The sequence below is a fragment of the Castanea sativa genome, chromosome 9 (genome assembly GCF_040712315.1).
Source record: "Castanea sativa cultivar Marrone di Chiusa Pesio chromosome 9, ASM4071231v1".
In the NCBI taxonomy this organism is placed as follows: Eukaryota; Viridiplantae; Streptophyta; class Magnoliopsida; order Fagales; family Fagaceae; genus Castanea; species Castanea sativa.
The window spans coordinates 24,387,959-24,399,788 of NC_134021.1; the positions used below are offsets into that span (position 1 = coordinate 24,387,959).

At 36.6% G+C, this 11,830-nt stretch overlaps 1 protein-coding gene across 2 annotated transcripts in view; it reads left to right on the forward strand.

Annotated features, from left to right (window-relative positions):
* Window positions 1-11,567, forward strand: part of LOC142610197 (kinesin-like protein KIN-7K, chloroplastic) — a 29,794-nt gene extending 18,227 nt beyond the window's left edge. For both annotated transcript variants that reach the window (XM_075781945.1, XM_075781946.1), the window contains exons 17-24: window positions 57-215; window positions 7,766-7,996; window positions 9,023-9,163; window positions 9,248-9,373; window positions 9,452-9,502; window positions 9,774-9,821; window positions 9,924-10,127; window positions 10,808-11,567. In XM_075781945.1, coding sequence (XP_075638060.1) covers window positions 57-215; window positions 7,766-7,996; window positions 9,023-9,163; window positions 9,248-9,373; window positions 9,452-9,502; window positions 9,774-9,821; window positions 9,924-10,127; window positions 10,808-11,371 — 1,524 coding nt within the window. In that variant the 3' untranslated portion in view covers window positions 11,372-11,567. The remainder of the gene's footprint in view (window positions 1-56; window positions 216-7,765; window positions 7,997-9,022; window positions 9,164-9,247; window positions 9,374-9,451; window positions 9,503-9,773; window positions 9,822-9,923; window positions 10,128-10,807) is intronic.
* Window positions 11,568-11,830: the final 263 nt, after the last annotated feature.

An 11,830-nucleotide genomic window follows, 5' to 3' on the forward strand; every position in this document is an offset into this window, starting at 1 on the left:
TTTTTAAAACCCAACTTTATTTGCTCTGATGGTGGTTACTTATATAAATTGCACAGCTTGCATATCTACCACACAAAAGGCGGGACTTGATTTTAGATGATGAAAACATTGACTTGTATGTTTCTGTTGAGGGAAATTCTGAAACCACTGATGATTCACTTAAGGAGGAGAAAAAGACCCGGAAGCATGGACTTCTAAACTGGTTAAAGCTACGGGTATGTACTGTATAAGTCTATGTTTATTTTTCTTTTTCTTTTTTCAAGGTTGGTTCATTTCAGTTTTTTCATACCAAAAAAAAATGCTTATAAGCTTAGAGTTATGTTTGTTAATCAAACATGTGAGGAGGATTGATATAGTCACTTTGGAATTGATCGAAATTTCACCCCTTTCTTGTACCACTAATGTATATTAGAAGTGAGAGTTTTTCATCATTCACTCTTTTCATTCTTCCCGCTGCGAGAATAATTGTAATTATGTAACTCAAAATCTGTAGAAAGAATCTTAATTTAATTTAATTTTTGATAGGTAATCAGAAGAAGTATTATTAATGAAAAAAGTAGGAAAAATACAGGTTCATGATGATGAACAACAGGAAACGGGAAAAAAAAAATCAATAACAACAAGAAAGAAATCAGGAAATAATTCTAAGTGAAAGCATAAACTCAGGTAGAGAGGAACAATCCCCCAGCAACAAGACCAATCAAAAAGACTATGCTAGCAGAGCACAAATAACTCTTCCAATGTCTTTACAGTGTCCTCAAAAGAGTGGCGGTTCCGTTCCAACCATAAAATCCACATCAAACAACCCGGGATCAAATTCCAAACATTTGAAGTATGATTCCCAAGCTATTGATGCTAGCACAAAAGTAAACCTGCCACGGAGTCTGGCATGACCCAAAACATGCCGAAGACCTGAAGCATATAAATCCTTAAATGTATATGTAACAGGACAATGTAGAAGTAAGTGGTCCATTGATTCCCCATCACAATGAAACAAACAACACCGATTTGCCAAAGAACGTCCCCTAAGCATGAGATTATCCAGAGTAAGAATCCTACCATGAGCAGCCGTCCACAAAAAGAAAGCCACTCACTTAGGAACCTTAGATTTTCAAATACCCTTCCAAGGGAACAAAGAACTCTGAGCAACCCAAATCTTATGGTAGAAAGACTGGATGTCAAACCTTGTTGGAAGCTAGCCAGCAGCCGTGGTTTTGTGGTGAGTGGGTATTATCACTCCCTTTCCCCTCCCCCCACTGCCACTCCCTTCCCTTGGAAAATGATATGGCAATCGAAGGTTCCCCCCCGAGTTGCTTTTTTTTCTTGGACTGCTGCTCTAGGCAAGATTCTTACTATTGATAATCTTCGGAAAAAGGCACTTTGTTGTCCTTGAGTGGTGTTATATGTGTAAAAGGTGTGGGGAATCTGTTGATCATCTCCTCCTTCACTGTCCTATAGCTTTTGAGATGTGGAGTATGGTCTTTTGCTTGTTTGGTATTTGTTGGGTGATGCCGCAAAGGGTAGTGGATCTATTGGATTGTTGGGCTTGCAATTTCAGGCATCATCACAATATAGTGATTTGGAGGATGGTGCCGCACTGTTTGATGTGGTGTATCTGGCGGGAACGGAATTCTAGAAGTTTTGAGGGTCGCGATCGGTCCATTCTTGAGATTAAGTCTTTTTTCTTTTTTACTCTTCTGGAATGGTGTTTAGTTTTACCATCTTTTTCTTGTCTTTCCCTTCCTATTTTGCTTGATCATTGTAATTTGGGTTCTTAATGTTTTTGCCTCTTTAGTACATTTCCTATGTACGGGGCTGTGTTCTTCTCTAATATATTTTTATCGTTACTTATCAAAAAAAAAGATATCTCTTAAATTTAAGATATGATATCTAATATTTTTATTATGGAGGTGTCATCAGTATTGGTCATTAAGGCATTTGTTGGTACAATTAGGTTTACAAAAGTATCATTAGAATCTAAATTCCTTTTGTTGTATACAATTTCCATTGTAGAGGTAAATTAGGGCAGTGAAGTCCCCAAGAAAGTTTCTTTCTTCATTTGGACAACTGATTTGGGGAGGATTCCAACTAGGGATAACCTAATTACAAGAAATACCAGCTTCGTGGATTGGTGTCACATTTGCAAGTGTAATGGTGAGTCTATTGATTGCTTGTTACTTAATTGTTCTATAGTGAGTGAGCCTTTGTGCTTGTTTGGTACAACTTATTTTTCAGCCTTTTGGAAATGGTGTTATTTGAAAAAACTGTTCCTAAAAAAAGTGATATAAAAAAAGCTGTACTTTGAAAAAGTGTGATTTGATATGGACTTAACAAACGGACATTTAATCTTTTCTTTTTACATTTTTTTGGGGTTTAATGGGTGATACTTCAGAAGTGATTAATGTGTATTTTTGTTGGAAAGGATTATTTTGAAGGCAAAGGAGTAGTGTAATTTGAATGCAGGCCTGCTTTGCCTCACGTTAATGGTGTGAGAGAGAGAAATAATCACACTTAACATAGTGTTGAGTTGTCTATGCTTGGTGGCGCACCCACGGCATGGTTAGAGAAAGAAATCCTCTTTGGAAGCTTAATTTTTTATTTTGAAAAGGGCGGGGGGGGGGGGGGGGTGGGTGTTGTTAAGGCTGCCTACCATGGGCTCTTCCATACCTTGCAAAAGTGGCACCTTTGTGCATTGGGTACGAACCTTTTTATAGAGTCTAAGAGCATTTTGTAATTCTACAATTGTTGGGTATGGGCCATAGCTATAAGCCATGGGTTTTCTTTTATTAATAAGTAAGTCTTATTTAGTTTATGAGTTTTTAGTTTCTCAAAAAAAAAAAAAAAAGTTTATGAGTGTGGGTTTTAGTTTTGAGTAAAGTAGAAGCCCTAGTTCTACTAGGAGAAGTTAAGAGTAGGGTCTATATAAATGTCTTATTGTACTCAAACATGTTAGAGTCGATTAATAAAATTAATGAGTGTTTTGAGTAGTGAGACTCGTTGGCCTTAGGGTTCTTTTTCCTCCCTTTCTCTTCTTTCTTTCTTTTTTTCTTTTATTTCTCAGGTAGTTTTCATGGTACTGTTCACAGTGTTTGTTAGATGATTGGGCTGTATTGGTAACATTACCTGATTCGGTTAATGTAATAGTGGAGGAAGAAGGGGGAGCATTACTTAATTTCTGAATGAGCTTGCTACGTTGGGAAGTGAGCTAGAACCAATATTAGGAGTCATATGTCCAGCTGGAATAGAAATAAAATGCGATAATGTCGTACGATACATCACCTGATGCATGTAATCTAGCTTGCCATATTTGACCCAACAATAAGGTTCAGAACGATTGGTACTACTACAATGATAATACTTCCTGTCACGTTGTCTACCATTACAACCATTACCATGAGAACCACCGTGGGAACTACAGCCTCCATGACCTCCATGAAAGCCACCACGACTACCACCATGACCCCACCACTAGAAACTAAAGTAGAAGACTCTAAAGTTGTGTCAATAGAGCCTTGGCCTAAGGATGAGTGTAATAAACGAGAATAAACATTGGTAGCTGAAGGTAGGGTTTCACTAGCAAGAATAAGATCTTTGAAATCATGTAGGTTTCTAAACCAAATAGTAACATAGCAATCATAAATTCCTCCTGATGTTGTTTATGTATCTCCATATTAGTAGTAGATGGTTGCTACAAGGTTGACACTCCTTGGTGTATCAAACGAAGATGTCCGAGGTTCAAATTGTCCCTCCATTGTAATTATAAAATTAGTAGTAAAGGGTCAATACTGTAGTAATTGATTCCATAAATTCTTAAGACTACTGTAGCAGACAATGATTTTCCAAACTGCTAAATAGAAAAATTTACTCGTGTCTTATAAACTTGAGAAATATTACACTGATGTGAAAAGATTTTGCAATAGAATCCCAAATTTTCTTTGAAGATTCACAAAATTTCGATTTTCAAGCAATATTGGGTTCTATACCATGCCATAATCATCTTATAACAACATAATCCTCACTTGTTCAATCCTCATAAGTTGGATCCCCTGTATTAGGAGGATCATCTGTTAAATATTTCAATTTTCATTTTTCACGTAGAAAAACTTCAATGAGGTGATTGATTTAGGCATGCTATCATCCTTAGGCAAGCATTGTTTTTCCTCAAGCATCATAATAGACTCTTCTAGAGCCATATCATATACAATCAAACAAGAGTACAATCCAACAAATCAAGAAGATAAACCAGCTAGACTGAATCCCATGGAAGAGAAAAATCCAAAAAGCTGTGACACAAGCACAAACCCAAGCCAGAATACTTACTAGGTGCACCAATCAGCCAATGCTTAATTCATAGAGTGAAAACCAGCAATGTTTCGTCAGAAAACAGACTCCTGCAGTAGGCCAAGAACCCAAAATTCATAAAACATAGCAAAAACCCACGTTAAGGCAACCAACAAGTAAGAGGTAAGTGTTTTTATAGGCAAAAGATCCCCAAAATTGCAGATCGAAAAATAGGGGTTGATATTTGAAAAAAAAAAAAAAAAACTCACATTTTGTGGTGAGGTTTTTGGGTTATGGAACTTTGCCCTTAGATCTTTTGATGTTTCTTGGGTTCTACCTAAAAGGGTTATTGACTTGCTAGCCGGTTGGAGGAATTGGTAGGGGAAGCATTCCTCGTATGTTTGGAATTTGGTACCACATTGTGTGATGTGGATTATTTGGAGGGAGAGAAATAATCGCATATTTGAATATTCGGTGCTTTCTGGGGATAAGCTTTTAGATTTGTTTGCGACCACTATGTTTGATTGGTCTTGTGCATGGGGTTTTACTTCTTAGAAACTATGAAGCACGGGTGCGGGTGCGGGTACGGGTACGGGTGCGGGTGCGGGTGCGGGACTCGGCAATTTTTGAAAAAAGTGGGTGCGGGTGCGGCGGGACTCGGCAATTAAAAAATTATTAAAAATATTTTTATTTATATTTTCTATATATTTTTACTATTAAAATATTCTTAAAAAACATATTACTAATTTACTATGCCTTGATTCACAAAACAAAGAAAGAAAAAAGCAAGAAACACAAAACACAACACAAAACCAAAAAGAAAACACAAAAGAAGCAACAAATATTCAAAATAAAATTAAGGAAGGATAGATTTAGGGTTTTTGGGTCTCATTTAGAGCTGATTTCGGAGGTTGCAGCATGATTAGAGGCCTGTTTCGGCCTGTTTCGGCCGTTTCGGGTCTGTTTCGGCCGTTTCGGTCGCCGGCCGATACGGACCGATACGGCCGAAACAGACCGATTCTGGCCGATTCTGGCCGAATCGGCCCGAATCTGCTTGAATCGGCGCCGCGTCGGCGCGATTCAAGCCGCGTCGGCGCGAGTCGGCGGGGAAAAAAAGATGCCACGTGGCCGACTCGGCCGGACGCCGCACCGACGCGCGAGCAGCGGCGTCCCTCGCGCGTCGGCGAGTCCCGCCGCGTCGGACGCGGGTGCGGCACCTCCGGTGCCGCGTCCGTGCATCCCAGCTTAGAAATTCATTCCGCTGTTTTTAAATTCACTTTTTTTCTTGTACATAAGTTGTTTTGTTTTCCTTTGTTGCTTGTAAATATTTCCTTCATTTCCTTCATTTCTTTGATGGAGTAGCTTCTTTTTAATACAAATTTTTCTTACCTATCAAAAAAAAAAAACTCACATTCTAGGCTTCAAAAGTTTTTGAAAAAATTACCACAATAATTAAGAGAGAGAGAGAGAGAGAGAGATGAGCCGATCCGTGTAATTGCTGGACCTGGGTGACTGTATTGGTGCGTATGTTAGCATGCCTTTGTCATCCAAAAAAGAGCCCTAAAATGTTTTTAGACTTCTAGGGTATTGGTTGCCCTGATACCAGTTGAGTGGTAAACTTTGGAAAGTAGAGGTTAGTCTGGTTAGATGAGGAGAGAGAAGATTGAAAGAGAAAAAAAAAAAAATTTTGAAAGTTGGTTTAGGGCTTAATTATTTAGTCTCTTCACTGTAGCATATATTTATATTAGAAGGATATATCATAATTATAATAATACCCTTAAGCTAATATACAAGATTGAGAAGCCAATTATTAAATAACTACCTAAGCACCAACGGTCACAATAAATGACTACAACAAGGCCTTTATATAGGCTATTGATAAATCATTTCCTAGAAGGATTAGAACTTCAGAATATTTATTCCTAGAAAGACTAATAACAAAGAAAAGTACTTAAGAACTTCTAAACCAAATATAGCAAAGGACTTAAAATATAAAATAAAACTCATGGGCCTTTGGTAGAGCCCATTACAGCCCATTCCAGAAAATATGAAATCTCCAAATTACCCCTATTTTAGTAAAACTTTATTATAAATGGACTAAAAACTTTCTAACTATAGAAATGCAATACTTAGACTTAATAATAACTAAATCAGCTTATGAAAGGTGGCAAGAAGGCCCCACCGCAGAACTAAACTACGTGTCCGTTTGGCAAAGATTATTTTTGCCAACTTATTTACTATTCAGCTTATTTTTGCTACTATTCATGAGTTCCACTGCACTTTTTGATATTATTCATGGGTTCCAATGTACTATTTCAGTTAATTTTTACCTTTATCTACACTACTTTCAGTTTCAGCAAAATAAGTGGATCCTAAACGGATCCTACAATTCTTGAATATTTTGGAATTTAATCTTGTTTTTCCTTGAACTCTTTATTGTCTGCTTCAATAGATTATTTATTATATATTGATACTAATTATCATTAGCTCAAATGACATCATTTCTCTTTTTAAGAACAAGTTTGAGGGTTAGATTGTGGGTTCAAGACCCACTAGGTGTGCGTAACTACTCATTAGGAAAAAAAAAATTGTTATATTGATGTAGTCATACATTACACAATAATATGCATGCTTTAAATTGATAATGATTTGCTTCTAAAGAAAAAAATTGATTATGATTTACACCGCAGTTGATCATGATGTGGTGAATGTTTTTCTACCTTTTCTCTTACGTATTCAAGTCCCCTTGGATTTATCATTCTGAATAAGTGGAATTTACTCTCTCTCTCTCTCTCTAAATAAGTTTTGTTTTTGAAAGTTGTTTTTCCACGTCCGTTAATGCAGCTCATTTGAATCCTCTGTTGAACTCCTTGACAGCAAGAACCATAAAAATTTCGGGAAAATTTACGTATCGCTTTGAAAGTGTCATTTTAAATATTGTTTACATTAATTCCAGCAAAACAGCAGAGCTTCAAAATTTTTTCCTATGATAAGTTGAAGACATTGTATCAATAAATGCTATAAAACTTACTCTTTGCCAGTTTTTGATGATCTATTTTCGACTTCATTTGATGTTCTTATTATCTGGAAGCTTAATAATCATCTATGTGAAGGCAAAGCTTTAAGGTCCATGCTATCTATTGAATTGCTGATTCTCCCAAAAGCTTTTAGCATAGTATCAGAGCAAGAAATCCTAAGTTCAATATTTGTCTCCTCCACTCTACCTATTAAAAGGGAGTTTGAGTCCATACATGAGGGAGAGTCTTAAAATTATGTGGTTAAATGATTAAATCCACCATCTTTTAATAGTTTAAGCTTTTTGGATAATCATTAATTTAATACTATCAAATACAGATGAAACTTCTAGGCTGGTCATGTTCAAATAGTATAAGATTTTTCTTTCTAACCCCCTCTCCTTTTCGTGCTTTATTACTTATTTTCAAAATTTGGAGCTTCTGCAATTTACCATATTTATTTTTTTCAGAAACGAGATAGTGGCTTGGGGGCTTTGACAAGCTCAAGTGAAAAATCAAGTGGAATAAAGTCTATGAGTACACCTTCAACACCTCAAGCAGAAAGTAATCATTTTCATGCAGAATGCAGACTTTCCCATTCTCTACTTACAGAAAGCTCTCCATCAGTGGATCCGTTATCTGAGGTCAGAGATGACAGAGAAATTCATGAGGATAATTTCTTGGGACAAGAGACACCTCTGGTATGCAATTGATTGATTATCATCATGTAAAATATTTTGTACATATGCCACATCTTACCTTTCTCCATGCTGTGTGCTCAATTTTGTATTATCTTTAAAATAGTTAACCGCAATATATTGGCTTGAAAAATATGAACATGGCACTTTCATTATTATAAAGTATTAAATATGGGTTGATACTTTCACCCACCCCCACACCCCCCCCTTCCCCCTCCAAAAAAAAAGGTCACTTGCAAACCAGGCGAAAGAGAGGGCTTTGTTGCTGAAACATTTCTGATGGTCAAATGAACAGAACACTTAATGCTACTAAAATTCTCTTTTCATACTCACTGTTGGATAATTAGCAAAACTGCCTTCCCTTTCCATTCTTTTCTGTTCCTCACCAAATATTTGTTGTTCCGGCTATAGGCCTCTAGCATTCTGCATAACTGCATTGCCAATCTATTGCCTATATGAAACTTCTAATTTCTTTATATATTCCTTTAAGTGCATGCTAGTGTTGTTGCCAGCTCTAGGCCTTTAGCCCAAGCATTCATCACAGGCAGTGGACAAATATTGTAGTCAATTAAGAGACTATGCTTGCGTTTTGAAATTAATAGGTAGTACAAAATTGGAAATTATGGATTTTTGTTTTTTTATCCTTCAATCCTGCTTGTATATACAATCAGTAATTATTGTTTGTGATTTGTCGTTAGTCTCTCAATCAAGTTTCATGCTCCATTTCCATTCCAACTTTTTTCGTTGTCCCCAGTCAAGCCTTAAGTTCCATGCTGCTCTGAGTTTGTGATTATTCTTTCCTATGAAGATCCTGTAAACACCATTTTAGCCTCTTTTTGGATAGCTTTGGGGTGTGTTTGCGCTTGTGTTTTCCTCAAAGTTTATGATTTGAAGCATGTACGTTCTAAATATAGGGGCTTTTTAAGATGTTGCCAATTTTTTCAAGGATACTTTGCACAGGTATAAACTTGCATGTACTTGATATATTTTTTTAATTTAAAATTTTTATTTTTCTTTATATTTTGTCAGACTAGCACAAAATCAATTGATCAGATTGAGCTTTTAAGGGAGCAGCAAAAAATTTTGTCTGGAGAGGTGGCACTTCATTCAAGTGCTTTGAAGCGGCTGTCTGAGGAGGCTGCAAGAAACCCCCAGAAGGATCAGATTCATGTAATATCTATTTACCTTGCATCTGTCTTCAAATGCTGTTATTGTGCCTGAGAACTTGAATCTTATAGTTCCTTTTCAATGTAGCTGGAGATGAGAAAGTTGAAAGATGAAATCAATGCGAAGAATGAACAAATAACTTTGCTGGAAAAGCAAATTGCTGATTCCTTTAATGTTGTACACAATAGGATGGATAATTTGGAATTATCACAAGTAAGTATACCTCTACTTGTGGCTGCTTTCCTTGTGTCAGAAGTCCGAGCTTATGCTGTATGTTGTTTTATGCTGCAGTCTGTTACTGAATTGATGGCGCAATTGAATGAGAAGTCCTTTGAACTTGAGGTGATGAAATTTTGTAGTTCTTTATCCAAGAAAATATTTTTATCATTTGTTAAAGTATATCCTAGGAGCATGTTTGCTACCATTTGCAAATAGGTCACTTGATTTCCGATTTTTATGACTTTTTTTTCTCATATTTTAGTTTCAGGGTTATTAGCAAAACTAATTGTAGTGCTTGCCAATAAATTAAGTCATGAACTGAAATGATGAGATTTATGCAATGATGTCATTTTCTGAAATTATGAAAGCATTGTATCGTTATTTTTATTTTCAGGTTAAAACTGCAGATAATCGTATAATTCAAGAGCAGCTCAACCAAAAGGTATGAAAACCACTTGATCCAAATTATATATGAAATTTTATTTGTTTCATTAGTCATGTTATTGCTCAAGTCCTGTTCTGATTTCATGTTAGCTTCTTTCAGATATGCGAATGCGAAGAATTGCAGGAAGCAGTTGCCTCCTTAAAGCAGCAGCTCTCCAATGCACTAGAGTTGAGAACTTTTAGTCCTGTAGTAAGTTATTCCCAGCGATTTAGTGAAACAAAGAGCTCCCATGGAGAACTTGGCTCAGAAAAAGGGAATGCGATATTGAATGACCCATGTGAAGGGTTGCTTCGACAAGCACAGGTTTCTTTGTCCTCTACTTGTGTAGTGTTTCCTTAGTTCTTAAAGCCATGTAGAAAACTGGCCACTTTCTACCATATCCATCTACTAAAATATTATTCCCACTCCACGTTCCACAAAATTATTTTACTGTGATATGTAACTGAACCTACCACAACTCCTTTTAATTGTGCAGCAAACTGGTTTCCAATGCACATTTGGTTCTAAGTAAAATGGAAGGCACCCATTCTCTTAACATGTACCCCTCAACTCCCAGCACTCTTCCCCTCTCCACCCACAAAAAAGAAAAAGAAAAAAGAAAGGATGAAAAATTGTGCCTGGTCATATTTTCATGTAATGTGGCTTTACCTTGAAGTTGCAACCTGCAACTCCAATGATTATATATTTATTTTCCTTCTGTTAATATTAAAATTGTTTTTACTAGATACAGTTTATCCAGAGAAACTCATAAAAGGTGCAAGCTGAAAAGCTTATTTACTCAAAATTAGCTTGTTTCTAGAGCTAGAAATTTCTATTTAGCAATGACTCTTCTTTTGTTTTTGTTTTTGTTTTTTTTACCATTTTCTTCTCACTGATGAAAAATTATATAGCAATAGTTCATCATCATTTAATGGCTGTTATTAGTTTCATTTGTCAAGTAGATCAAAATTTCAACTGAATCGTTGCTTTTAATCATTAATTAGGCAGCTGAGATTGAAGAACTGAAGCAGAAAGTGTCAGAACTAACAGAATCAAAAGAACAGCTCGAACTCCGAAACCAGAAACTAGCAGAGGAGAGTACATATGCCAAAGGGTTAGCTTCAGCAGCTGCTGTTGAGCTCAAGGCATTATCAGAAGAGGTTGCCAAGCTAATGAACCATAATGAGAGACTAGCTGCAGAGCTAGCCACATCTAAGAACTCGCCCACTCAGCGTAGAACCAGTACTCCAGTCAGAAATGGCCGTAGAGATAGTCACATTAAGCGCAATGATCAAGGTGGGTCAGTTTCAGATATCAAGAGAGAACTAGCCATAAGCCGGGAGAGAGAGCATTCATATGAAACAGTTCTTTTAGAAAAAGATCAAAGAGAGGCTGAGCTTCAAAGAAAGGTTGAGGAATCAAAGCAAAGAGAAGCTTATCTGGAGAACGAACTTGCCAACATGTGGGTTCTCGTGGCAAAGTTGAAAAAATCCAATGGTGCTGAAACTGATGTTTCTTTGTCCACAAGAGAGACTCAGCGAGTTGATGGTAACAGTTTTGGGATTTAAAATGATCCCATAGTAAATTTGGGCTTTCAATGGGATTGGTGTTGAGAGAGAGAGAGAGAGTGAGAGAGAGAGAGATTGTGTTGTGCTTGTGCATGGTTAGGAAATTTCTGATTGTGTATATAACAAATGAGAGCTTTTTCCTCGTTGGTTTCCCCATTTCCCCCATTTATATTGTATCTAATGTGGTTTTTTTTTTTTCCCAGGATAAAATTACACTATGCTCCAATGCTATAGAGCGAGTTTGGTTTATAAACCTATAGCTTAAAAAGTGACTTTTATTAACACCAAAACAACCTCTTTATTCCCAGCTTACCTATCCATCTTTAGTAGTCAGATCCCCCAATTGGAACAAGAGGCAGTTTGCATTGAAAGAGCTCGCAGCCTTACCTACTTTTTATTTTATTTTGAAATTTGATAGTTATAACAATGAGAGAAAGGAAAATTGAATCCTATACCCAT